General features: G+C 34.8%; 1 protein-coding gene across 1 annotated transcript in view; it reads left to right on the top strand.

Annotated features, from left to right (window-relative positions):
• The window catches only part of LOC127872587 (transient receptor potential cation channel subfamily M member 5-like), a 208,774-nt gene that overhangs the window by 33,789 nt on the left and 149,985 nt on the right, over positions 1-25,000 (top strand). Inside the window, exons 3-6 of the mRNA XM_052415913.1 lie at positions 7,425-7,521; positions 7,805-7,979; positions 18,437-18,549; positions 22,298-22,374. Coding sequence (XP_052271873.1) covers positions 7,425-7,521; positions 7,805-7,979; positions 18,437-18,549; positions 22,298-22,374 — 462 coding nt within the window. The remainder of the gene's footprint in view (positions 1-7,424; positions 7,522-7,804; positions 7,980-18,436; positions 18,550-22,297; positions 22,375-25,000) is intronic.

The raw sequence follows: 25,000 nt of genomic DNA, 5'->3' as shown, positions 1-25,000 counted from the left end.
TACCGCTACTACCACCACGACTACTACTACTACTACCACCACGACCACTACTTCTACCACCATAACTACAAATTCTACCACGACTACTACTACTACTACCACTTTTTCTTCTACAACGACGACTACTACTACTACTACCACCACGACTACTACTACTACTTCTGCTACTACTTATACTTCTATTACCGCTGCTTCTACTTCTTCTATTACTACTTCTACTACTAATACTACTTTTACTATTCTGAAGAGGTGTTGCAGCAGTTTATTAAATCGATGATATATTTTATTGCATCACCGCATCGCTATTATCACAACCCGATATTTTTTGTACTTGATACATATTCGCATTTCGGATCTTAAACCGTATACATTTTTTTGTTGTTTTTTTGCGTGACCTTTTAATGATGCCACGCAGAAAAGGCAAATGTGTAGCATTCACACGTTTAAAACGAGGAGGTTTGTTTTATGATCACATGAAGACCTGGTTGACAGATAGTAGACCTACAACGGACGAAGTCCAACATAATGACACAGTTTCGGACACGATTTCTTCGGATACAATAAGTCATATCGAGGAAGACATTGAATTAGTGTCAAAGACAGTTACAATTGAGTCCTCTGCTGCAACATCCGTACCATTAGGAAGAAAATTCTTTAAGCTTGTTGAGCAGTTAAATAAATGTTGCAAGTGTGACTCCGAATCAAACTTAACCAATACAAGTCGTGAGGATCGAAATGGATTTGGCTCATGTGCCGGAACTGTGGGACAATTAATAAAATATACAATAGTAATAGTATAGGTTGATGTTTGTAAAATATCCAACGATATTGAAACAACAGCATTGCATATAGATGCAGTCATAACCAATATTGCTACAATCTGTGGATATGGGTGGTTCAACTGGTACATCCTTCCATTAAAACAGATACATGTAGCACCCATGGCATCTGAAATTACAGGTTTAACTGTAGTTGGCTGCTCATTGCTTTACAATCGTCAAAATGTTTATGCTCGAACACTCAAAAAGGCACTCAACATGTGTGTAACATTCATTGAAAAGAACCGTCATTGTATCCTTGTCGGACATAACTGTATGAAGTTTGACTTTCCTCGTATTATTAGGACATTTGAACTCGCACATTCCTTGCACACATTTTCAATGTATGTTTTAGGTATGGCTGACACTATATCTTTATTAAAGGCAACACACAAAGGTCTTCAAAATATTACCAAGTGTATCTTGTGAATTATCTTCTCAAAGAACAGTATTCTGCTCGCAATGCTTTGGGTGATGTGCAAAGCTTGCAGAAGTTATGTACATTTGTTACAGACAATTTTCAGAGAACAACTGTACTGCAGCAATTTATTAGTACATATATCAATGTAAAAAGGTAAAAAATCTTGAACCACTCAAAGAACTCAAAATAAATAAAATTGTTTCCAAAGGAATAGCGGAAAAATTGCCAACAATGTTTTGTGTTTCGCACACCTTCAGTTAGCAGCTAAATGAGGCGGACAAAGTGGACTTTAACTTTCCCTTTCTGAAATAACTCTTTGGGGCAAACCAATAGTTAAAAAAATACTAAAAAAATAAAAAAACTGATTGACATCCTGAGGGAAAAAATGTTACATCGTAAAGACTCGATTAGTATTGTCTGGCAATTGATCTTTGTTTGTATTGAAACTATTCATGCCATTCTTTTGAAATAAAGTTAGGGTCATGAACATTAACTGTAGTACATTTAAAGTGTAATTTGCTTTCTGCAGTCTATAATCTGATTTATTTACTGTCTGTTCTCATTATATGTGATAGCATTAATAATCATAATGTATTATTTACTGTTATTTTTTTTTAAATAAATTAACAATCGTTTGAAGTTATGATGCATAATAATCATCTAAAATGCAATTCTTATTTGTTTTGTAATCTATTATAAAATACAATCAAAATAACAAAGGTAAGTTAGGTATTTTAAGTTAATTTTTGTGGAATTTCTCAACAGTCTTTTTCAAATATGACTCGATCAATAATGTTGTGACTAAATATTGTTTTCTTGAGTCCTTTTGATACTGTATGGTCTTATGTTTATCATTAAACATTGTAAACATTTGTGTTTTTTATGAAAGATGTGATCCTAGTTAAGATTGTAAACAATTTATAATGTGTATGCATACTTCTAGCAATCTATGTACCGGTACTTGGGTTTTGCATAAATGCTGTATTTTATTAAATTTGACACAGACGGTAGGGATGGTTAAAAATCTCCGTTATAAGTGCGGTGATCCCCTTTTTTAGTTTTGTTTTATGATGACAAGACGTTGATGAACAGTTTCGCAGAATTTTATAAGACATAACTTTTTATAATTCCATTGATGTGGTTAAAATAGTAAAAACCTGACGTTTTTGGGGGTGACATAAAAATTATAAAAATTAAAATTTTTAAACTTTTACTTGTGTTCTCCATTTTTTTGGAATTGTGTGGTTTACTTCAATGGTATATTATGTATCTCAGCTTATATAATATATACATGTTGCCTATTTCATAGGTTATTAAATGGTGTGACGCAATTAGATATTTCCCCGGTTAAATAATAAAGTGCATGTTATATAATGGTGAATAAAATCAAAACAAAGCCGGTAACCTTATATTTTCAAAAACGTGTCAATGTGGGAGCAACAAACGACATTACTTTACAACCTATGGAAATTAAAACTATTTCAGAAATAGTTAGACAATATCGGTATGTAGAAGCAGCTGTTACAGAAGACACTGATAGTGTAGGTCCACATCAATCTACAGTGTGTCCCCGGGTGGTGTCGTTAGATAAGCCAGTAAGAACAGCGCGGATTCCTGTCCGGGTTTGCAACCTTTCGGCCAAGGTTATGAAAATACACGCGAAATCTTCAATATGTCAACTGCAGGAGGTCAGTGTACTACGCTCTGCACCTATTTTTTAATCTTTAACAGAACACTCTGAACGTCTAGTTACCTCAGGAGGTCCATCGGCATCAGTCCAACAGCATGTAGCATCTGAAGCTGAACAGAAAGACCCTGAAACAACTGAAGCAGAAATCAATGCAAAATATGGTGTGGATGTGAGTACATCTGGACTAAATTCTGAACTGAAAGTGAAACTGTTTAAGTTGTTTGAGAAATTCAAATGTATATTTTCGACCTCGCCACTGGATTTAGGACACACAACAGCAGTGAAGCATGAGATTGAACTAATAAATCCACAACCATTCAAATAACCTTACCGGAAGATACCACCAGCCTTATTTCAAGAAGTTAAGCAACATCTAAAGGATATGCTTAAAATTGAACCAATACAAGAGTCAAAAAATCCATTTTCGTCGAATGTGGTGATATTGAGGAAAACAGATGGTTCGATAAGATTCTGCACAGATTTCAGAAAGTTGAACACTCGCACGAAGAAAGATGCCTATATAATTCCGAGGGTAAAAGATACTTTGCATGTATTATCCGGAGCCAAATGCTCTTCGAAGATTGATATTAAGGCAGGGTACTGGCAAGTGGAAATTGAATAAGAAGATAAGGAAAAGACAGCCTTTCAAGTATGTAGTATTCAAGTAAGGGCTTTTATCAATGCAACCGCATGCCATTTGGGTTTTTAAACACCCCAGCGACGTTTTAGAGGCTGATGGAGCGTTGTATGGGCGACCTTAACCTAACAGACTGCCTAATCTATCTCGATGATGTCATCATTTATAGAAGTAACGTAAGCAGCCATCTTGAATTAGATAAAGTATTCCAGCGCTAAGCAGAATTCAACCTTAAGATAAAACCCAGTAGATGCGAATTCTTCAAAACAGAGACTACCTATCTCGGACATGTAGTATCGGCTGACGGAATAAAGGCTGACCCCAAGAAGGGTGAAGCGGTACTAAATTGGCCAACACCATCATCAACAAGAAATGTCCGGGAAGTTTTGGGATTCGCAGGTTATTATCGTCGTTTTATACGAGGCTTTAACAAAATTGCAAGAACGAGACGATTCCTTTGTCAGCCACGGCGCGCGATCCATAAACAGTGCCGGCAAACCCCACACTGAATATTCCAGAGGATGTTGTTCGGTCCAACAGTTTGTCTTTTAAAGACTGGCGTGATGCACATAACCAGGATCAAAATAATTTACAGGTAGCTGATAAACTTAACAACAGTACCATACTGGCTGAGCCTATGAACCGCGAATTGAAAGCGTAACTAAAGGAATTGCCTAACATAGTTAGGATACAAGGAGTGTTATATAAGAAAACACGATCACCTGGTGAAGAACGACTTCAGCTGTTGCTTCCAGAGAATCTTCGATGTGAAGTGTTGCACGCTCTGGTCATCAAGGAAGAGACCGTACTACTGCTCTGTTCAAGGAGCGTTTCTATTGGCTGGAATGGACAAATTTATTGCAGAACAAGTCCGGGAATGTAAACGTTGCATATACCGAAAGTCTAAAGGCATCGTCGCCGAAATGACACCGATAATATCAACAACACCCATGGACATCATATGTATTGATTTTCTATCGTTAGAACAGTATAAAGGCGGTAACGAAAATGTGCTAGTGCTAACAGACCACTTTACAAGATAAGCCCAGGCGTATGCGACCCGTAATCAGACAACTAACACAACAGCCCGCATCATGTTTGATAACTTTGTGGTGTATCACGGGTTTCCTGCAAAAATACACAGCGATCAAGGAGCTAATTTCGAATCCCATGTTATTCAGGAGTTGTGTAGCTTAGCTGCGGATGAGAAAACAAGGACCACACCGTACCACCCCATGGAAAATGGTATGGTTGAACGTTTCAATCAGACTTTGCTTAAAATGCTAGGCACACTGGAGGGAGACAAGAAAACATACTGGAAGTCATATATCTCTGTGTTGGTCCATGCATATAATGCAACTCGACATAAAAGCACTGGATATTCTCCTTTCTTCTTGATGTTTGGTAGACAACCCCGTCTGACAATATACTCTTTTCTTGGCGTCCAAACGACAGTGTGTCATCCAGCGTACACTCTGAATATGTCTTGAAGTTGAAAGACCGTCTTAATAATGCATACGCAAAAGGTAGGTAAAGGTTGAGAGGTAGAAAAGAAAGCATCGGCTTACAACAAGCGCAAGTATGATAATAAGGCAAGAAGTTTGATGTTACGACCAGGAGATAAAGTCCTTGTCAGGAACGTTTTAATCAGAGGCAAACAGAAGATAGCTGACCGTTGGGAACCACACCTCTACATTGTTCTTCGGCAACCAGTGGAAGATATCCCAGTGTTTGAGGTCAAAAGGGAGGGAACACGATACAAAAAGTATAGGACTTTGCATCGTAACATACTTCTCCCGTTTATGACCATAACAGACACAGAAGAGGAACCAGAGGTGGCGGTAAACGATAACGACAGTGCATCTGAAGAGGAAATTACGTCAGGTGTACTAAACAACTCGGAAGATAAAAGTGTCGCAGCATCTAGTCAAGAGAGTTTGGATGTATTAAAAGAAGTCGGATCTAACAGATCTAAGGTCGCCGTGGTGTAATGGATATGGTGTCCGCCTAGCGACCGGAAGGTCACGGGTTCGATCCCCACCGTGGGAGCGTTCTTTAGATCTCCCCAAAAGACACCAAGTACTGGTTCTAGGCCCAGGAAACGGACTCGAGAGCGTTTATATAAGCCTTAGGCTTTCGATGCAATCGAGCTTAAATAAATAGGTTTAAACTAAACTAACAGACAACGAAAACCTCCTAAGTGGATGGTATCTGGAGAATGGACTTTAGGTACATAACTTGTATAATGTGATATCCATCGCCTTGTGTGTGAATTGACATCTAGTAACTGTTACTGCAAAGTTATGGGTGAGGATTTTACTGTGGGTTATTGTTAATTGCGTGAAATATACAGGTAATTACATGTACATTTCTAAGTGTATGAGTGTTTAAATAAACATAATTCTTAAAGTTGTTGCAAAAATATACATCCCCTGTTATATTGAAATTGCAACATGTATCATGTCTAATGATTATGAATTATGACCTAACAAAAACGTATTGTCAGTTTTTGTTGTTATAGTTGATTATTAGCAGTTCTGCATACTTAGTACGTCTTACTGCAGCTTCTTTATAGAATGCTTTTATTGAAGTTATTTATAATGACTTCTGTAGAATATGAGATATTTAATACTCTAATGTACAGCTTTCATGAAGCGTTTTATGTTACTATAGTACTGACGTTGTTGTGGTACTTAATTGAAACCAATTAAGTAAATTGCTGGTACGTTCGATACAGTATTATATATTGTCGTAAGTTGCTGTAAACTGTTTATCTAAGATAGGGGCACTCAGTTGTTGTAGCCCTTACGATATGTTCATTTGGTTTTAAAATAATGGTTATTATATTTGCCTGATGTGCATTGTATCTAATGAAATATGTTTACATAAACATTATTAAAACACATAATTATATATTAAGAAAAAGTCAGGAGCCTTTTGTTTTCAAGCGGGGGAGTATGTCATAGGTTAACATTAACAGTTACAGTGTTTTTATAGTCCGTCGATCAAGGCTTTCAATCAATTAAACAAATCATCATTCCCCAGTACTAATCCCATTGTTATCAGCCTGTAACGCATGAATGAACATACCATGACCACTATTCTTCATGACACTTTCATCGCACTAAGTGTGAAGTTGAGGAATAAAGTGATCTTCATGTGTTACAGGTTAGTTTTACTTTTTATAATTAGTTATCATATCTTTCAGAAATGTCTATTAAATATGTTGATATATTACCATATTGCAACTAGCTTTAAATTGTTTTTTTACCAGTCATCATGTAAATATATGAATAGTTGCTTTCTAGCTATGGATTATAAATAACAATATGAAATGGATAGATTTTATATATAAATATAAATGTAGAGATATAACACCTCATCACACGTAGTGTGAAGTTGAGGAATAAAGTGATCTTCATGTGTTACAGTGGTTGGTTAATCCTTTTGACGGAATAGAACCCCGCACCACGTAGACGAGTCATTATCATATACGTTGACAAAAACTTTTTAAAAAGAGTTCACTCTGTCTGATACGTTGCGATAACTTTTTATTACGCTTCGCGTTAAAGAAAATCACTAATTAATTCAGATTGGTGTTGTTGTTTTTTCGATAGGTCTATCACTATTGTTCGTTTCTACAATAATATGCCAGCTACTGGGAAATTCATGCTTTTTCTGTTTCAGTGCATTTTATAAGAAGACGTATACCAGAGGAAAGATCATTTATTTAAAGACAACATAAGGCTACGAACTTAGCGTGGCATCAAGAAGTACGATGCAAAAGTGGGTGTTCTCACATGATCTCATACGTACATATGGAAAATTAGTAATCTGATCAGCTTTTTTTTGTTTCAGTGCATTTTATAAGAAGACGTATACCAGTGGAAAGATCATTTTTAAGAAAGACAACATAAGGCTACGAAAGTATAGCAAGGAGAAGTACGATTCCAAAGTGAGTGTTTTCGCATGATTTCATACGTACAGATGTACAATTTGTAATCTGATCAGCACATCATTCTTTGCATGAAAATACTATTTAACATGTTTTTTAATATTTACATGTTTGACAATAGCAAGTGTATAAATTCCATAGTGCCAATTTTACATAAATTGATGTTAATTTATGTATAACAAACTTCGCGAAACCCACTGCAATATAAATATATACATCATCGTTGATATTTAACCATTATTATGAGCCTTCAGACAACACCTTATATACTTTTGCTCCTCAGTTCATCAGGATAAATGCTGATGCTGGGGACAAGGAAATTATTCTGCAGCAAGTGGTGGAAGGCGTTGTTAACATGCTTTGGAAGGTTCGTCATAAATATCTTCTGCTGTCAGTCACTACCGTTGCGGATAAGTTGGATAAAGCATTCAATAGAGGCATGAGAGAAGTGTTACGAGGTAAATGTCAATAATACCAATACTATAATAATGATAATTATAAACATTACAATCATCATCATCATCATCTTCTTCTTCTTCTTTTTTCTTCTTCTTCTTTTCAATCATCACCATCATCATCATCACTATCATCATCACCACTATCATTATCCTCCTCCTCCTCCTCCTCCTCCTCCTCCTCCTCATCATCATCTTCTTCTTCTTCTTCTTCTTCTTCATCTTCATCATCATCACCATCATCATCATTATGTTGATGGTTTAGAAGAAGAGGAAGCAGAAGAAGAAGAAGATGAAGATGAAGATGATGATGATGATGATGATGATGATGATGATGATGATGATGATGATGATGATGATGATGATTGTAATTATTGTTACAATTGTTATTCTTTTAATGATTACATTATTAGTAGTATTATTATTATCATTATTATTAGTATTAGTAGTAGTAGTAGTATAATTATTATGTTATTGTTGTTTTTCTTATTATCAAACTATTTATTAATATCAATAATCGAGTTTTTATAAACATGTTTGTGAGCAAAAAAATGAAAGACAAGACATGAGCACAAAACTATGAGATCAGACGTGACTTAAAGAATACACTATAAAACAAGAGAATTCTTTTTACTGTTTTTTAAATCCTTCGATTGTTGCTTAGGAAGTATTTTCAAGAAGTTTCTTTTACATGTTTATGAAACATAAGAGAAACAAGCAGTTTTTTATTGAAGATAATTTGTATTGTGTAAAAATATTGAAATGTATTTAAGATGTGCCTCAAATTCTTCAACTTTGTGCAAACTCGAACTGAAACAAAGCTCTGGTGAATTCCTCATACAAATAAATAGTATTGTTTTCAATTAATGAAGGGTTTATTAATGCTAGATGCTATGCTTATTGTGAATTCTGACCCCTTTTTTAGACGAAAAAATTGAAAAAGTCGAATAGGATGACACATTTAAATGCTGTTTGATTAACGAATGAATACCAATTTATCTGGTCGTTTCTCTCCATTTTATGGAGTTACTGTTCTTAAATTTTAAATTTGTTTCCCAGAAAAATCCAAGGCTCTAATGATCCAACGCAATTTAATAAAAACTGATATGCATACTCTCTTAAGCATAACATTCGCCTATTGGTAGGCCATTATTGTTTATTGTTTCGTGCAACCTGGTTTGATAAATTTGTTTCGGCTGTATACTTATATGGTGATATTTAGATTTTGGTTCCGACACAAACACTTGGAAACTAATAATCCGGATATGATGAAATGTTGCATGCTCCAGTAGGTATTTCTCTTCGATTATATTACATTTTTTAAAGTTTGTTTCCGTGCGTGAAATGTGTATAATTTAAGGATAATCCTGTCCTCAGATATCGTTTGCATGCTTACACCATCGCAATGCTCTGACAGCAGCGCAATCTATTTTGAGTCACCGATAATCTTTATTTAATTTTGTCTTTCGTTTATTTATCTTAAATAGTTATAAAGCGTTTACCGGTAAACAAAAATGATCATAACCTTCCTAATTCATAATATTAAATATGTGTTGAAATTTGGTACTGGTACCCAAATGTGCAATACAAAGCGACGCTTACTTATAACATGTTTATGTGTAAATATTGTCAGCTTTAATTTTCTTAAAGTCTTTATCGATCCAATGTATACATTTTATTCATTAAGAATTTCTTTGTTTTTGTCAAAGCGATCACTTCCATTACAATCATCAGTGATTATATAAAATGAATCGCCACGCGTGAACATATATTTTTCCAAAGATCGCTAGTGAATTGAAATTAATATTCCACTGAATCCACGAACTGTTATTTTTATGTAATGCATTTTTATCTGTTATTTAAATTGTAAAAGAGTTTAACTAAAATAATTCGCTTGAATAATGTTGTCGTTAAGTAAAAAATGACGTCATTTCACAGTAAAAAAGTGAAAATAATCGATGATTGTCAGTGTTATTTATCACTGCTTGAAACTGTGAGTTATCAGTTTTAATTCACTCATATTTATCAATAAACAACCGGGAAGCATTAAATAAAATAATTTATTAAAGCAAATGAAAATACTGATTCGAAAAAAAGATTGGAATGTCAACCGTTGCAACCTGTATGGGTGTTTTGAAAACTAAAACTATTTTTAGATGTACGCCTCGTGGATGAATAACTGCAAAAATAAGTTCTATTCTATCTTTAAAACATTTAATTTCAAGATTAAACGTGTAATAGACAGTGGCTGCTTTTTTCTGATCAACATATATAAGAATTTTACCACATCATGCACACTTTTCTGTAAAAAAGATACAATAAATGTGTCGGTATAAGTGCAACAGTATATGTTTGTTTGTCGTTACGAACTACATTTAACATTTATATGATAGTTCATATCACCCACTATCTCTTTAATATAATTTTAGATTTTCTCATGTTTGTTTGTCTAATCATTTGTTTCTTTTATAATTATTGAAATTGAGCAAATACAAGTTTGGCTTACAATCATATCTATTTTGTTTAAAGTAACAATCACGCTAAAAAATATCGAATATTTCGTTAAATAAAGCTAACCCATAAGAAAATCAATGTTCCTTTTAGCAAAATGCAAAATTTCAACGTTAGATATTGTCTGGTAGAATTGATTTAACGAGATACAAAATGCTCGTTTTTATTTTTTTGTGGCCACAAATAATTCCATTTATATCTACCGTGAAATATCCGAACATTTACGGGCGAACACGAGATTGGATACGGTAAGCGTCGGACGCATGACGTAGCTCTCATGAATAATCATTCTGTGAAATCAAAATGAATTCTGGGTAACTGGAATTTAGCGAATGCGAAAATGGCTTGTATAAATTATGCAAATGAACGCAACTCGAATGAATCCGATCCTGACTCGAAAGCGAAAGTAAATTACATCGTGGAACGATATTTAGATATTTCGATGCTTAAAACTTGCCGAATGCTTGTAATATAACGTTTTTACATCAATGTTACTTGTTTTTAGGGTCTACCTATTGTAATTAACCATCGTATGGTACTACTTGTTGTCGAATGTTTTTATATAGCATAATACAGTAGCCGTATATATTGGTGAGCGTGATAGTGACTTTAAGGTACACATCGCTGTTTTAATCGACTTGTACGAAAATCGTTTGCTGACCTGAAAGACAATGTGAATAAACAAAATTACCCACCATACCAAAACAAAATCTTTGTGAAAATCGCTCTCGGTATCTGCATATTGCCGTTGACTTATGACATTTTGAAACGATACATGGTTTAACGGTTCCGCTCTGTTACGTCGCAAATGTCGCCCAGAGATGTCAACACATAGTGTTATGCAGATTTTTGGGGCAAAACGTCTCGCATTTTTATTATGTCGCAGGAATCTGATTTTTAAAAACATACATGGTCCATCAGTTGAATTATCTACCGATTTTGCTATGTGTTGGTTCATACATTATTTATATTATGGTTAACCGAATTAGACATCATGATTATATTATAGAAATAAATGCTACCGAACGGAGAGATACACCTACGACTTAAGGGAAAACTAATGTTTGTATCTTACATCAAAGGGCATTTTATGTAATGTCTGATATAATTTAGCAATGCATTTTACATGCTTAAATTGTTTATTTATTACAAATGTGCCTTTTTCCGATTTGTGTCGTTTCCTTAAATGCGTCGAATAAACGATATATAATATTCGTGGTTTCAAGTGTATGCTGCGACGCGAAGTATTACGTTTTATTAATTAACTTTATAATATAAGACGGGAATGTGCTCTATTTGTTCGCCCCATACAAGTTGAGCCTCGCCAATAAAGCTCGATACTCGCCTTATACGAGAAAAAAGCGGCCAATATGGGAAAACACGGCCAATACGGGAAATGGTCGACCAATACGAGATTCAGCCAATCAGAAACCAGTAAAAACTCGGCCCTATAAGAAAATCTAAAATTTCGACAATTTTGGACGCCATTTTGCAATTGTATGCTTAGTTTTGGTGCAAAAGTTTAAATATTTAAAAAGATAATATTGCAGTGTACTTAAAGCACTCAGCCCCTAATATATTCAGCTCCCTTTTTGACGATGCTGGAACAGCATCGTCCAAGGTTTGATAATCACCTAAAAAAAATCACAATGGCGACCTATGTAAAAGACCGAGCCAGTCCGATTGAGATAACTCGATTTTTTAGGTTACTTCTCTTTTGCATTCGCCACTGCGTAGGAGATTGCTCGTCATTGATAACATTCTCGTAGCAGAGTTGTCGTTCGTGTTTCAACATTCAACAAGGCCGCCCCCGTGAGAGTCTCGATTCAAAACTTTCTTACTGCATAAATTGGCTTGTTTCGCTATTTAGAAGCTGTCATTTAGGATATATAAATTATTTGTTCACTTAATCTCCGCTTATGACAACAATAGTTGGAATTCGAGGGATATATACTCGATGTGAATGAAGGACTTTCTGGATCGTAACAGCTTGACACGGCAAAACTGGCATACTGGTATTTTTAGTTATCAATATAAGTCACATTGTGCTTTATTAATTGTATTCGAGCATTTTGCGACTTATTGAATGACTATGATACCCGATATCGACATTTCATCGGGGATTTGCAGATCACCAAGCTGTCCTTAAATTCAACATTGATTTCAAACTCTTTACTGGTTTGTACTATTTCTTAGTGTTAGTACTTTTTATCATTTTAAAGTTAAATGAACTGTGTCACAGTAAAAGAGACATTAAGGCGATTGTGGCCAGTTTGGATCTAGATCAGCCTGCAGTCGCTTGAAAGCTGTTTGCTTAAAAGCGTTTTTCTGACAATAACAAATAATTTAATTGATTTAACTGCGCTTTTCCTGTGACCTGGCTCAAATAATAGAATTGTCATTAATCAAATTATTTATTTCGAACATTAATCAATTGTTTTTCTTGTCTCTCGGGATCAATGACTCCAGCACTTTCCTGTTGAGAATTGAATATTGCTAAAGGCGATGCTAGGGGGCGTGAGAGATGTTGCACCTTCCAGTATCACTCGATTGTTCATTGTCGGCTCGGGTACTACTTACATGTACCCCGGGTACTCTTAAGTATACTTACATGTATCCCGGGTACGGTAAATATACTAAAATGTACCCGGGAAATTTAACCCTAAATCAGTCGTTGTCAACTATCTTTTTGTAATAATTATATGTGTAATAATTATATATACACATTTATGTCAATTTTTTGTAGAATGGCCTCTATATTATCGGAACACATACTCAAAAAGCATGTTGATGCAGTGTTTTTTGAAGAGAAGTGTGTTTAAGATAATCAGTTGCGCGTTTTACGACATCGGATTTTGGGCGCGAATACAAATTGGGTACAGTCTAATATGGACCGAGTACAATTATGTTTATTTACCGTACCTGTGGTACATGTAAGTATACTTAGAGTACCCAGGGTACATGTTAGTATACTTAAGAGTACCCGGGGTACATGTAAGTAGTACCAGAGCCGACAATGACCAATCAAGCTCCATTTTCCCTCATGAACTGACTCAAAAAAACGAGTCGGCAATATTTGACTTAATTTTTGGTTTGGTTGCTCTCGAGGGATCGAAAATTTCAGAATCTTCCTAAAAGCCCTACGGGTATGATCCCCAGAAGCGACATTGAAAACTAGCATACTTTGTTATCTAAAAGGCTGCTAAACCTGATATACAATGATAATGTGAATTTTCTCTCACATGATGTTCATCAGTCATATTATATAAAAACTTACAGCAGTAGTAAACAACTGGACAATAATTAATGAACGCATCTTTCATTTGTCTTTGACACTTTGATTTTGACATGGCCTAGATTTAAATATGTGACTGGACTTTACCAGCACTCTTGTAACAGAGCTAAAGTTTAAATGTACCATTGAAGATCACCTTAATCCAGATTTGCTATTATAGACGTGTGGAAAGTTTTAAGGGTGTGACAAGTAAGCAAAAATTGGTCATTACCCAGAGGCCACAACTGATCTATGACTGTATTTAAACAAGAAAAATCAGTGCCTGATTTAGATTTCCTTAGATAGTTCAATAAAAACTAATTTCATAAGCCTGGTAACAGTTTAACTGTAATACTACCAATGTGTCACACCAGGGCCTTGAATTTGAAATCTAGGACATGCATAGTCATTTCTTCATGAAATCAGGACACAAAATTGTATTTTAAGTCCTTAATTGACCTGGCTATAGTTCTCAGATTATTATAAGCTCAATCAGTATATTTATATCATTATTTATGCTTCGTGTATTGTAAACATATACACAATCATGCAGTTACATGATAGCAATAAATAATATCAAAGCTACCCATACTATAAAGGTCATTGACAAAGCCTATGGTCAAAATGTGAACACATTGAGTTTAATCGCCCTCTCCTGCCAGCAAAAACAACACGTTGACAGGTTGTCATTTCTGACAGTTCTACTTTCACTTTCATTTTGTGATATCAAACTATTAACAATTATGTGGCTGAGAAAAATATCGCCATTGCTTTTTATGCCCCCGATAGGGTGGCCTATATCAGTTGAACTGTCAGTCAGTCAGTCAGTCAGTGTGTCAGTCTGTCCGTCCGTCCGAAAACTTTAATGGCCATAACTTTTTTAATATTGAACATAGCAACTTGATATTTGGCATATATGTGCATCTCATGGAGCTGCACATTTTCAGTTGTGAAAGGTGAAGGTGAAGGTCATCCTTCAAGGTCAAATGTCAAATATAAAGCGTCTGTCTGTCCAAAAACTTTAACATTGGCCATAACTTTTTCAATATTGGCGTGCATGCGTATCTCATAGAGCTGCACATATTGATTGGTGAAAGGTCAAGGTCATCCTTCAAGGTCAAGGTCAAAGGTCAAATTTTGCAATATTGAAGATAGCAACCCCATATTCGGCATGCATGTGTTTGTCATGGAGCTGCACATTTTGAGTGGTGAAAGGTCAGGGTCATCCTTCAAGGTCAAAGGTAAAATATATGGCTTCAAAGCTGCGCAGCAGGGGGCATTGTGTTTCACAAACACAGCTCTTGTTTAATATATTTTCTGCACATTTCTTCAAAAAACTTACATCAATACACGATTTTCTTCGTTAATTCAATCATTCCTGACAGACTTGTGTACATATTTCGCTTACATTTTGACGCGCGTATGTAGGACCGCATTACCGCTTCCGAAATGTGTATTCATACTATATTCGAGGAACTTATCTGATGTTTGACGGAAAGGGCCGAAAATGTGCGAGCGTGGGTCAAGTTCCCCACAGGTACTACTTTCCCGTTCCCCCAATTTTTTTTCCGTACCTAAAATTTTTCGTACCCAATTTTTTTTCGTACCCAATTTTTTTATGTACCCAATTTTTTTTCATTCCCAATTTTTTGTTCGGACCCAAATTTTGTTCGGTCCCAATTTTTTTGTTCCCAAATATTTTTTCGTACCCAAATTTGTTTTCATATCCAAATTTTTTTCGCAAAATTTGTGTACCAAATTTTTTTTTCGTATCAACATACACAATTGTGGTGATTGTGGTGATGTAGATAAACTTAACTTAATGCTTTTATATCGATCCTCTCTAAAGCATCGTCACACCAGTACTGTCAGTACTTTGATTCTACAATAACAATAGTGCAGTGTAAGCACAACAGTAAGGTTCAATATTTAAGGATTGATTCTTATTTTTCGGGCTTTTATGCAGTATGAACGCTCAGGGCGAGTATTGAAAATTCCGTGAAGCGCGGTAAGCCTCGCAAAATAAACATCGCTTTTTTGGGACACCTACCTAGTATTCTCTATATTTTTTCTTCATTGTTGCTTTTGTTTCAAATAAAACATTAAAGAAACAAAAGTTAAAAAAAATCGGGCAATGTTTATTCATACTTGTTACTATATTTACAAAAATAGTGCTGTCCCGGTACTGGGCACTGTATTACTAACTACGCGTCAGCGTCTTGAAACCATTGGTCCGATTTAAGAAGCTCCGCCTTCGAAGGCGGTATCGCCGGCTTACGGGTTACGCAAAATGAACTCGTTCATTTTTCTGCAGAAAATTAAGAGTGAATGTAAATATTTGAGCATATGAACATAAATAACAAGTTTGAAGCTACAATAAGCGCCGATAGGAAAACTAATTCGAAATCATGGAGGATTAAGGATGTACAAATTACAAATGCATTGTCTTTCTGAGTTGTATTGAAACAACGGTAGTGGGTCCAGTTTGGCTAGAATGTTATTCAGGTAAATTTTGCATAATTTCGCGACCTGTAAAATTGCGTTCCTGCATCATGTAATGTATTAAAAGCATATTTCGTCATATACTAAGTTTAAATGCTATTGTTCCTATATTTTATCAGTTATATCGCCTTCATATTACAGTAAAAATGAAATAATAATTATTCTTCTGAAATTAAATGCCTGGAACATTTGTTTCCTCTTGCAACAATATTAAATTTTCGTTTTAAATTAACAAGATATCTCTTAAAAGGTATTTTGGTGTACATAACATTTTCAAAGCATTTTGCATGGGAATATAAACATGGAAAAGGTTGTATAGAACAGAAATTTTGCTATTTTTAAATACATTCTTCATTTAAGCAAAAACCTGTAATTCGAAAGTGAAATTCAAGCTTTTCTTGCTGAAATATATTATAAAGTTAATTAGTAAAATTGTCATTAATATAGTTGAATTCATATTGGCTTTGTAATTCAGCTTCAGACAGCCGTATTGACCTTCGGCCTGCGGCCTCAGGCCAATACGGCTGTCTTCAGCTCAGTCTTCAGTTCAATAACAAGGCCAATATGAATTCAACTATTAAAATTAAAAACATTATAGTATTTGTGCTCGGCGATTGTTTATTACGTTGCCAGTCGTTGTGAATCAAAGTCTGATATACTCTTTAGGCGCATATTAATATAACTGAGTAATACGCACGTCAACACGTAATTGCAAGAGTGATATTCTTAAAGTACTTTATTTGCATGCATTTTATTGATATTTGTTGATTTCTTCAACCCAAGGTGATAAGTAGTATTGAGTTTGCCATACATCTATAAAACAAATACTCTTATTTAGGCATAATATGAAATACCAAAATGAGAGCCTCAATTGAATATAAGAAAAAAAGGCCGAAATAAAACGAGTTTAACTATAGCCTATGGCCTGCCTAGTGCCATTCTCCATTGGCTTAACGAGGCTTTGTTGAAACAATACGATCATATCTTATATTCTTGTTTTGTTTCGTTTTTATCTAAGAATGGTGGATCTTTTTATGATTAAATAGCAAACGCACACTTTCTGTCGGTAGTAAACGTTAAAAGAGACTCTGAGACCTATGTAGGCGTCTGAGAAATGTTATAAGGTAATTAATAACTATATTTTAACAAACTATCACGTCGTTAAAAACAACGCGTACCTGTTGATGTGTTCAACGTGAAACTTCTTACCTCGGAATACATATGACTCATCCATTGAAATGCGTTTAAAATATATTACTAATAAACAAAACATTTGGTTATAATAAAGGGCGTTATTTTCTGGCATGGTAATTACCAATGTAATGGTTGCGGATCAATAGTACCGGGTTCAACCTAGAAGCTAGTGTGATAACCAATATGCTGAGAAACTACGCCACACATGTTTTGATTTCCTTCATTTCGTGTAAACGGACGTTAGAGCTTGACATAATACGATGCATCAAAACTGTATTGTCGGACATAAGTTTTAAACGGCCATTCCGACGCTAAATGAATACATTTCTATAACTATAACATGTCATATTACCACTATGACCTTGCATCTTGAGTAAGAAGTTTACCAATGCAATATTAATGATTTATTTCAGAATAAACAAAACCAGATGCATTCGTTAAACGGTTCAATTGAATTGCATTTCACATGCATACGCCTGTACATGCGTGATTTGCATGATACATTAAATGGGAATTCACAACCGTACATAATTCTATGAATGGTTGTCATTATAAACCATGAGAATAGAAGGTCTCCATGTTCATTTAATTCACCACTTAAATACTATTAATTTTCCGAGCCGATTAAAAGTCCAAAAAGGCTTTTTTAATCAGAGATTACGGAACATTGATTAACGAGATTCATGTTAAATAATAACTTTATATAATTTTGAAAACAACAAAAACGACAAGTGTATTGGCTGTGTTCTTGGTTTTCAATAAAGAGAACGTTATTTGAAGTGAGATATTATAATGTGTGGCGAATGCATTTAAATCCAATGCATCAAAGAAACAAAAGGCTTACGAACATTACATGAAATACTATTCACTTTTAAAATGCCAGCCTAGTGGAAGACTGGTTTTAATGTGGCTTACACATACCGTAACTCAGTTCTAAATCAAACTTAACATGTTTAACATTTGGCTTTTAATTTCGTAGGAGCATGTCTGGTGACTGGCGGATCAAACGATTTCGAGACAGAACAGGTCGATGACTATGCAACTATTGGAATCGTTTTCGTGGACCGCATACAGAATAAAAACACATTAAAGGTAATAAACGTTAGTTTCGCATGTTAAGTAGCTTTTGAAAAGTGTAATTAACTCACGTTTAATCACATAGCAGTAAATAATTTTTTCCTTACAAATGCAAGTGCCACTTACAAACAAAAAAGATTCAGTTACCAGTGGCGAATGTAACTGTAACAATCGAATAAACGAACTCTGACATTTATCGACATCGCAAACACGGCGGGCAATTACAACGGATTCACTTCTTGAAATTCATAAACGACATGATTTTAGTACTCTTCATAGCTAAGTTAAACATCGGTTTTATTGATTTTTAACAGTGAAAAAAATAAAAAACATTACGAACAATAATACCTTTCATTACAAATATGAAAAGGTTGAATGAAGTGCGATGATCACTTTTAAATTTCAAGAACGTTATTAAGAACAATACATGTGTACCTTAACTTGTCTATCGATAATCTATATGTATTTACAACCACCACCACCATCACCACCACAACAACCACCACCACCACCACCGCCACCGCCACAACCACCACCACCGATGTCGCTGTCATCCCCGACAACCACCACAACCGCCGACACCACCACCACCACCGCAACCACCACCAACACCACCGCCGCTGCCACCAACGCCACTGCAACCGCCGCCGCCGTCGCCGCCACGCCACCACCAATACCACCCATATCACCACCACCACCGCCGCCACCGCCTCCGTCGCTACCGCCACCGCCGCCGCTGCCACCGCCATCACCGCCTCTGCCACCGCCGCCACGCCACCACCACCACCACCACCACTGCAACCAATTATTTGTTTTTATTTCCATAAATTAATTGCATTAGGTTTTCATATATGGTGACTTATATAGAAACAAATTAATTTGTGTGTGAAAGTCGTATGAATAAATTTTGTATTATGTCAATTCAATCCAAATATCGTAGTTCTTCGTACATGCTAATTAGTTAATGTGATAGACAGACGTTATTCTTTTTAAAACACGAAATTTGAATAAGCAACATAACAAAGCAAAAACATGTTGCTTTGCATTAAAGAACATTTAGTTAATAAGAAGCCTTCAATAATGGTAAAGTGTTGCTCGGTTGAAATGTCATTTATTATTTTTTGATGTGTTTATCACGTAGAATATCGTTAAACAACATTGCACGAGTTAAATACAAGTTCAGGTGACTTGGCTTCGATATTCGCTCGATTTGCGACGAGATACCGCGATACCACTATGCAAAATGTACGATAATACTAGTAGTTTGGAGAGTCCTTTTATATTATATATTCGGTTGATGTATTTTTCTGGACAGTTTGAGCATGACCAATTTTACAGTAGTTCAACGCGTTATTTATGGGTAATTCATGAGTTATATATTACTCATTTTGAGTTGTTTGGTAGGAAATACAATCTGTGATTCGTGGTAGATCTAATGCTTAAAACATCAGTACGCACAAGGCAAGGATAGCATAGTGGAACAATACATGACTTCCCTTAATTTTAGATTCAATTGCTCTGTTATAATTGTAACTTGTTTCTATACGATAAATATAGAAGTTCTAATAAAGAAAAAAAATCATAAACTCAAGAAACAGCACTGCTACAATATTTGTAAACACCCTCTGGTAATTAAATGATGACAAGTGAACGAGTGCATGTACAACACAGGACACAATGTACAAACAAGTTAAACATAAAACTGTTTTAAACAGGGTTACCACCTGTGAACGGTAAATGCAAAGAATTGGGATATAAACATGCCGCGCCTAATGTCACGCTTATATCACACCAAACCACTAAACATATATGTGTAAATACAAATTAGCACCAAAGCATCTTATTCAAATTTGAAATAAATAAAATAGCTTTGAATTCGATTTGAATTCGATTTGATTGCAAGTTTATAAGTAAATTGCTAAACATGCAATAGAGCAACAAAATAACATTTTCCTGAGGCAGGATGAAAAGATGTAGATGCAAACATCAACCAATATCGTTCTCGTTTACACGATTTAAGAGAGAAACATGATATATATATATATATATATATATATATATATATATATACTGGGTTTTTAGAGAAGACAATATACAGCGAGAGGCGGTGCATAAATATATACCAAAAAATACACACACATCATTATATTATATTTTATTATCAGGTGATCATAATTACTGGTTTATGTAAAACATCAGAAATGTTTTCGAGCATCAAGTGATCTAATTTAAAGTATAAATTTGTAAATAATATACATCATTTATTTTATGCTTTCCGATGGTTTATAAAGATATGTACATAAAAACTGATATTTCACTGTTTCAAACAGTGAAAAATTACAGTGAAAATTAGCGATAATTTTCATAGTTTGACCGGAACTATTTGTACATATCTGTGGTTTCCCCATTGTGACCCCGCCAATGTTACCAAGGGCGATTTCTGCGCATTTAATGTTTATAAAAACATACGGATAAGCTTTCTATGAACATACATGGGGTCCAACGGGGAATTATACTGTCCAGATCGGCAAAAATACAACTATAATCATTTGTAAGCATAACATAAAAACTAAAATATGTTTGATTTGATAGAATATCGATTTAAATTCATTCAAGATCACATAAAATGATGTTTTACCGAGTGGCGCAATCGATATTCCACTAAACCAACAACTATCCTCTATGTAGTATATGCCTTTTCCCTAGCGAATATCGTTTATATAAAAACACGTGCTGTTTCGATTGTCTATAGTTGATTAAATTATGTGTTATTATTTGAAATCATGATTTGCAATAATTTTCCGGTTGCAATGTACCATGTACAATGTTAACAATATAATATTGTATATTACTAAGCCAAAATCATTCAAATCCGTTTAATAGCCACGGCCACTACATATACATTCAGTGAGCATTCTTAAGTGTTAATGTATGGTGTATTTTAAATAGCTTTAACAAGTGTGTGTGTGTGTCTGTGTCTTTCATTGCCTTAAAATAATTCAAGATGACAAAAATGGTTGTTTATGTTACGTTTTGGACCGCACGTTGTTTGTCTCGAATAAAGAGACTTCTCGTCTCTTACTTGTTAGAAATATTACCCGACCCAGTCTATCATTAATCATTTTTATATCTAAGTGCATTTGATTTACAAAACACAGACGATCGTAAGAAAATAATTGCGAGATGGAGTGACGTATGTCCTGAACAGACACGTGAATATTGGCATGTAATATTAAATATTGTACGTCTCATGCAGAATTCAAATATTGCTCAATGTGTTCACAAATTAAGTTAAGATGGGCATGTTTGACGTATATTTAGGAAACCATCTGTTATAGAAAGATGTAATATTAGGAATAAACTATTTCAATGTTAACATAACATTTGTTAATACATCGAATAATACAAATACCATGACGAATAAGCAGAATATACAAAAGAGTAAAAACAATATGCACCGTTGGTTAAATGATTATGGATTTACCTTTAGAAGTTTACCCCTTACCAAAGAAAGCCGGGTTAAATTCCCGCTTTCTGCGCATGTAAGTTTGGTTGGTGTTCACATCACATCACATGTCTTTACCAATTTAAGATATCTCAATCAAACGTAATAGCTGGAAATTAAAGCTGTATTTGAAAACTTGTCATTGTGTCCATGTGTCTAGTAAGTTCATTAATTTTAAAGTATGAGTGTGATTATATTTCCAATTGAACGGGTGAAAGCATACTTGTTTAGGCATTTATTTTGTTGTCTTGATTACAGCCTTCGGAACTGACCAGAGGAGTGTTCGGCATTGATTCAGATTATCACCTGTTTACCGTCGATAAAAAGGGTCAAAGGTAATTTACAGAAGTAGTAGTAGTAATGGTAATAGTAGTTCTACTAGTAGAAGTATTTGTATACGCAGTAGTAGAAGAAATAGAAGCAGTAGTAGATGTAGAAGTAGTAGTTGTAGTAATAGTAGAAGTAGAAGTAGAAGTAGTAGTAGTAGTAGTAGTAGTAGTAGTAGTAGTAGTAGTAGTAGTTGTAGTAGTAGTAGAAGTAGTAGTAGTAGTAGTAGTAGTAGTAGTAGTAGTAGTAGTAGTAGTAGTAGTAGTAGTAGTAGTAGTAGTAGTAGTAGTAGTAGTAGTAGTAGAAGTAGTAGTAGTAGAAGAAGAAACAGTAGTAGTAGTAGTACAAGTAGTAGTAGAAGTTGTAGTAGCAAAGGGTTTGACAAACAATCTATTTTGATTAAATTCAAAAGAACTTTTTACTCCAATACTCCAAAATAAAATTATCGGCGCATTACACAATAGCATTGTTGTTGGTATTCAAACGTGTATTTATATTAAAAACAAGCAGCTAGTAGTAGGGAAAAAACGCAACTTTATGGCTGACAAATGGCAATCTAAATAATTGTAACAACAGTGATCTGATAGCAAGTGCGAGTCAACAAAGCAGAACAGATATACTGCATTGATACGATTTAGATGAGCAAGTTATGACGATGATTTACAGATTGTTATTTATGCGCGAACCTTCTTTCAGCATTCACGTCGACGCAAAAATGAATCATTATTAAAAGTCTTGAAGAGTTAATTAATTGATACCTGAAATTATCCTAACGCTTTTGGCCTACTTTAAAACAACATCGTATGCAAAATAGCATCGTAGTCTCGATTCTTTGGTCTCGGTGTGAATCAGTCACACCAAACTATAGAGGCATGTCTCTTATAAATGTTGTGTATATTTTATTTTAAATATTATATGTGCCCAATTGTTTGAAATTGTGACAACTTACGATTGAATGAAAATTGAAATTATAGTTTGTAGATATATGGGTCATTAAACACACCGTTTTATCGCGGAAAAAGTTCAAGGATGAACTAGCAGTTCAAGCGAAAACAATATATTAATTCCGTATCTCTTATAGTCAAACCTTCGATAAAATTCACAAACAGTAACATTTTAAGTTATTTTACTGAGTAGTTAAACCAATATTGATACACATAGCATATATTTTGGGATTTGAATAGTCCGATATTATAGAAAAGTTACAGTTGCAAACCTGCAGGTAATTATATGGGGAAATAAGCAATGCTATGACTTTAGGGAGATGTTGCAAAATGACATTGAGTGTTGAATACCATACTATTACTAAACACATTACTTATTGATGTAAACTTCTTCGTTTACCTTTTCTTACAAACATAAGCAGTTGTGATCTTATGCTTAAAGGTCAGGGTTATATATAAATAATTAACTGGGCTACTATTTAGAAAGAGACAACTCTTACAGAGTTATGAATATTGAGACCATACAATCTCCAGAGGCAGATCACTCTTGCATCAAACTTACGAGGTAATTGTTTAAAAATGCGAGATGGATGGGAAACTTGCATTGAGTTCAACAATTTTTGCTTGGAATTCACTTCCAGACGAAGCAAAGCTGGTTGATAACATATCTTATTTTAAAATGGCCCTTGATAATAATAAACCGCGTAGTAATCCATTGTTTTATTATGGCAAGTGAAGACAACAAGTGTTGCACACACGTCTAAGACCTAACTGTAGTTGTCTTAATAAACATTTATATGATAGAAATCTAGTTCCATCGCCGCTTTGTCAATGTGGAAAAATAAAAGACACTACTCACTTATTTCTGATCTGTCCTTTACATGCAAATTTAAGATTAATTTTAGTGAGAACTATAGAACAATACGCGGATATATCATTGTGCACATTATTGTATGGCGATGATAATCTTTCCCTTATAGATAATTAAGCTGTGTTTGATGCAGTCCATAGTTTCTTCGAAGGCTCGGAAAGGTTCCGAATGGTATAACTAACGGTTCTCTATTTTGTAACATTTTTTTTTCTCAACAATTCTTTCTTTGACTCTACTTTGTTTTCTTAAATACACCGTTTCAGCGTCTCAAAACGAACATACACACGCTTTTTATAACCCTTTTGGTCTTCCGAACTTAAAAACAAACATCACTAGCTACGCCTTGCACGCCTTGCATGGATTTGAAGCGGTAGGCGCACTGGTTCACATGAATATGCGCACTACAAAGCAATGAAGAAAACCTTTCGACGAAACCTTCGCATGGCTAGTCACCGATACGACGAAGAGGAAATGGAGAACAAGACACTTTAGCCGAAATAGATCAAAAAGATTTCTGGAAAATTGTCAACTCCAAATGCACAAATAGCAAACAAAATGGTCGTGAACTCGATTTCGATGGGAAACAGGAGACAACCATCGATGAGGTGCTCCTAGGTTGGAACTCCACTTCAAGCGCGCGCTTATACTCATTCGAAGAAAACCCCAAGTTCGACTCTTTTCGCAAAGAACTCGTTGGAAATTCAGTAACCGAGCACCTCAAAACTCCAGACGTCGATCATGACTACACAGAATTTGCCTACGAAACAAACATAACGGAATTGGATAAAATAATCAAGGAACTTCCAAACAACAAAAGCG

Source organism: Dreissena polymorpha, chromosome 3 (genome assembly GCF_020536995.1).
Source record: "Dreissena polymorpha isolate Duluth1 chromosome 3, UMN_Dpol_1.0, whole genome shotgun sequence".
Lineage (NCBI taxonomy): Eukaryota > Metazoa > Mollusca > Bivalvia > Myida > Dreissenidae > Dreissena > Dreissena polymorpha.
This window is presented reverse-complemented; position numbering and strand designations above follow the sequence as displayed.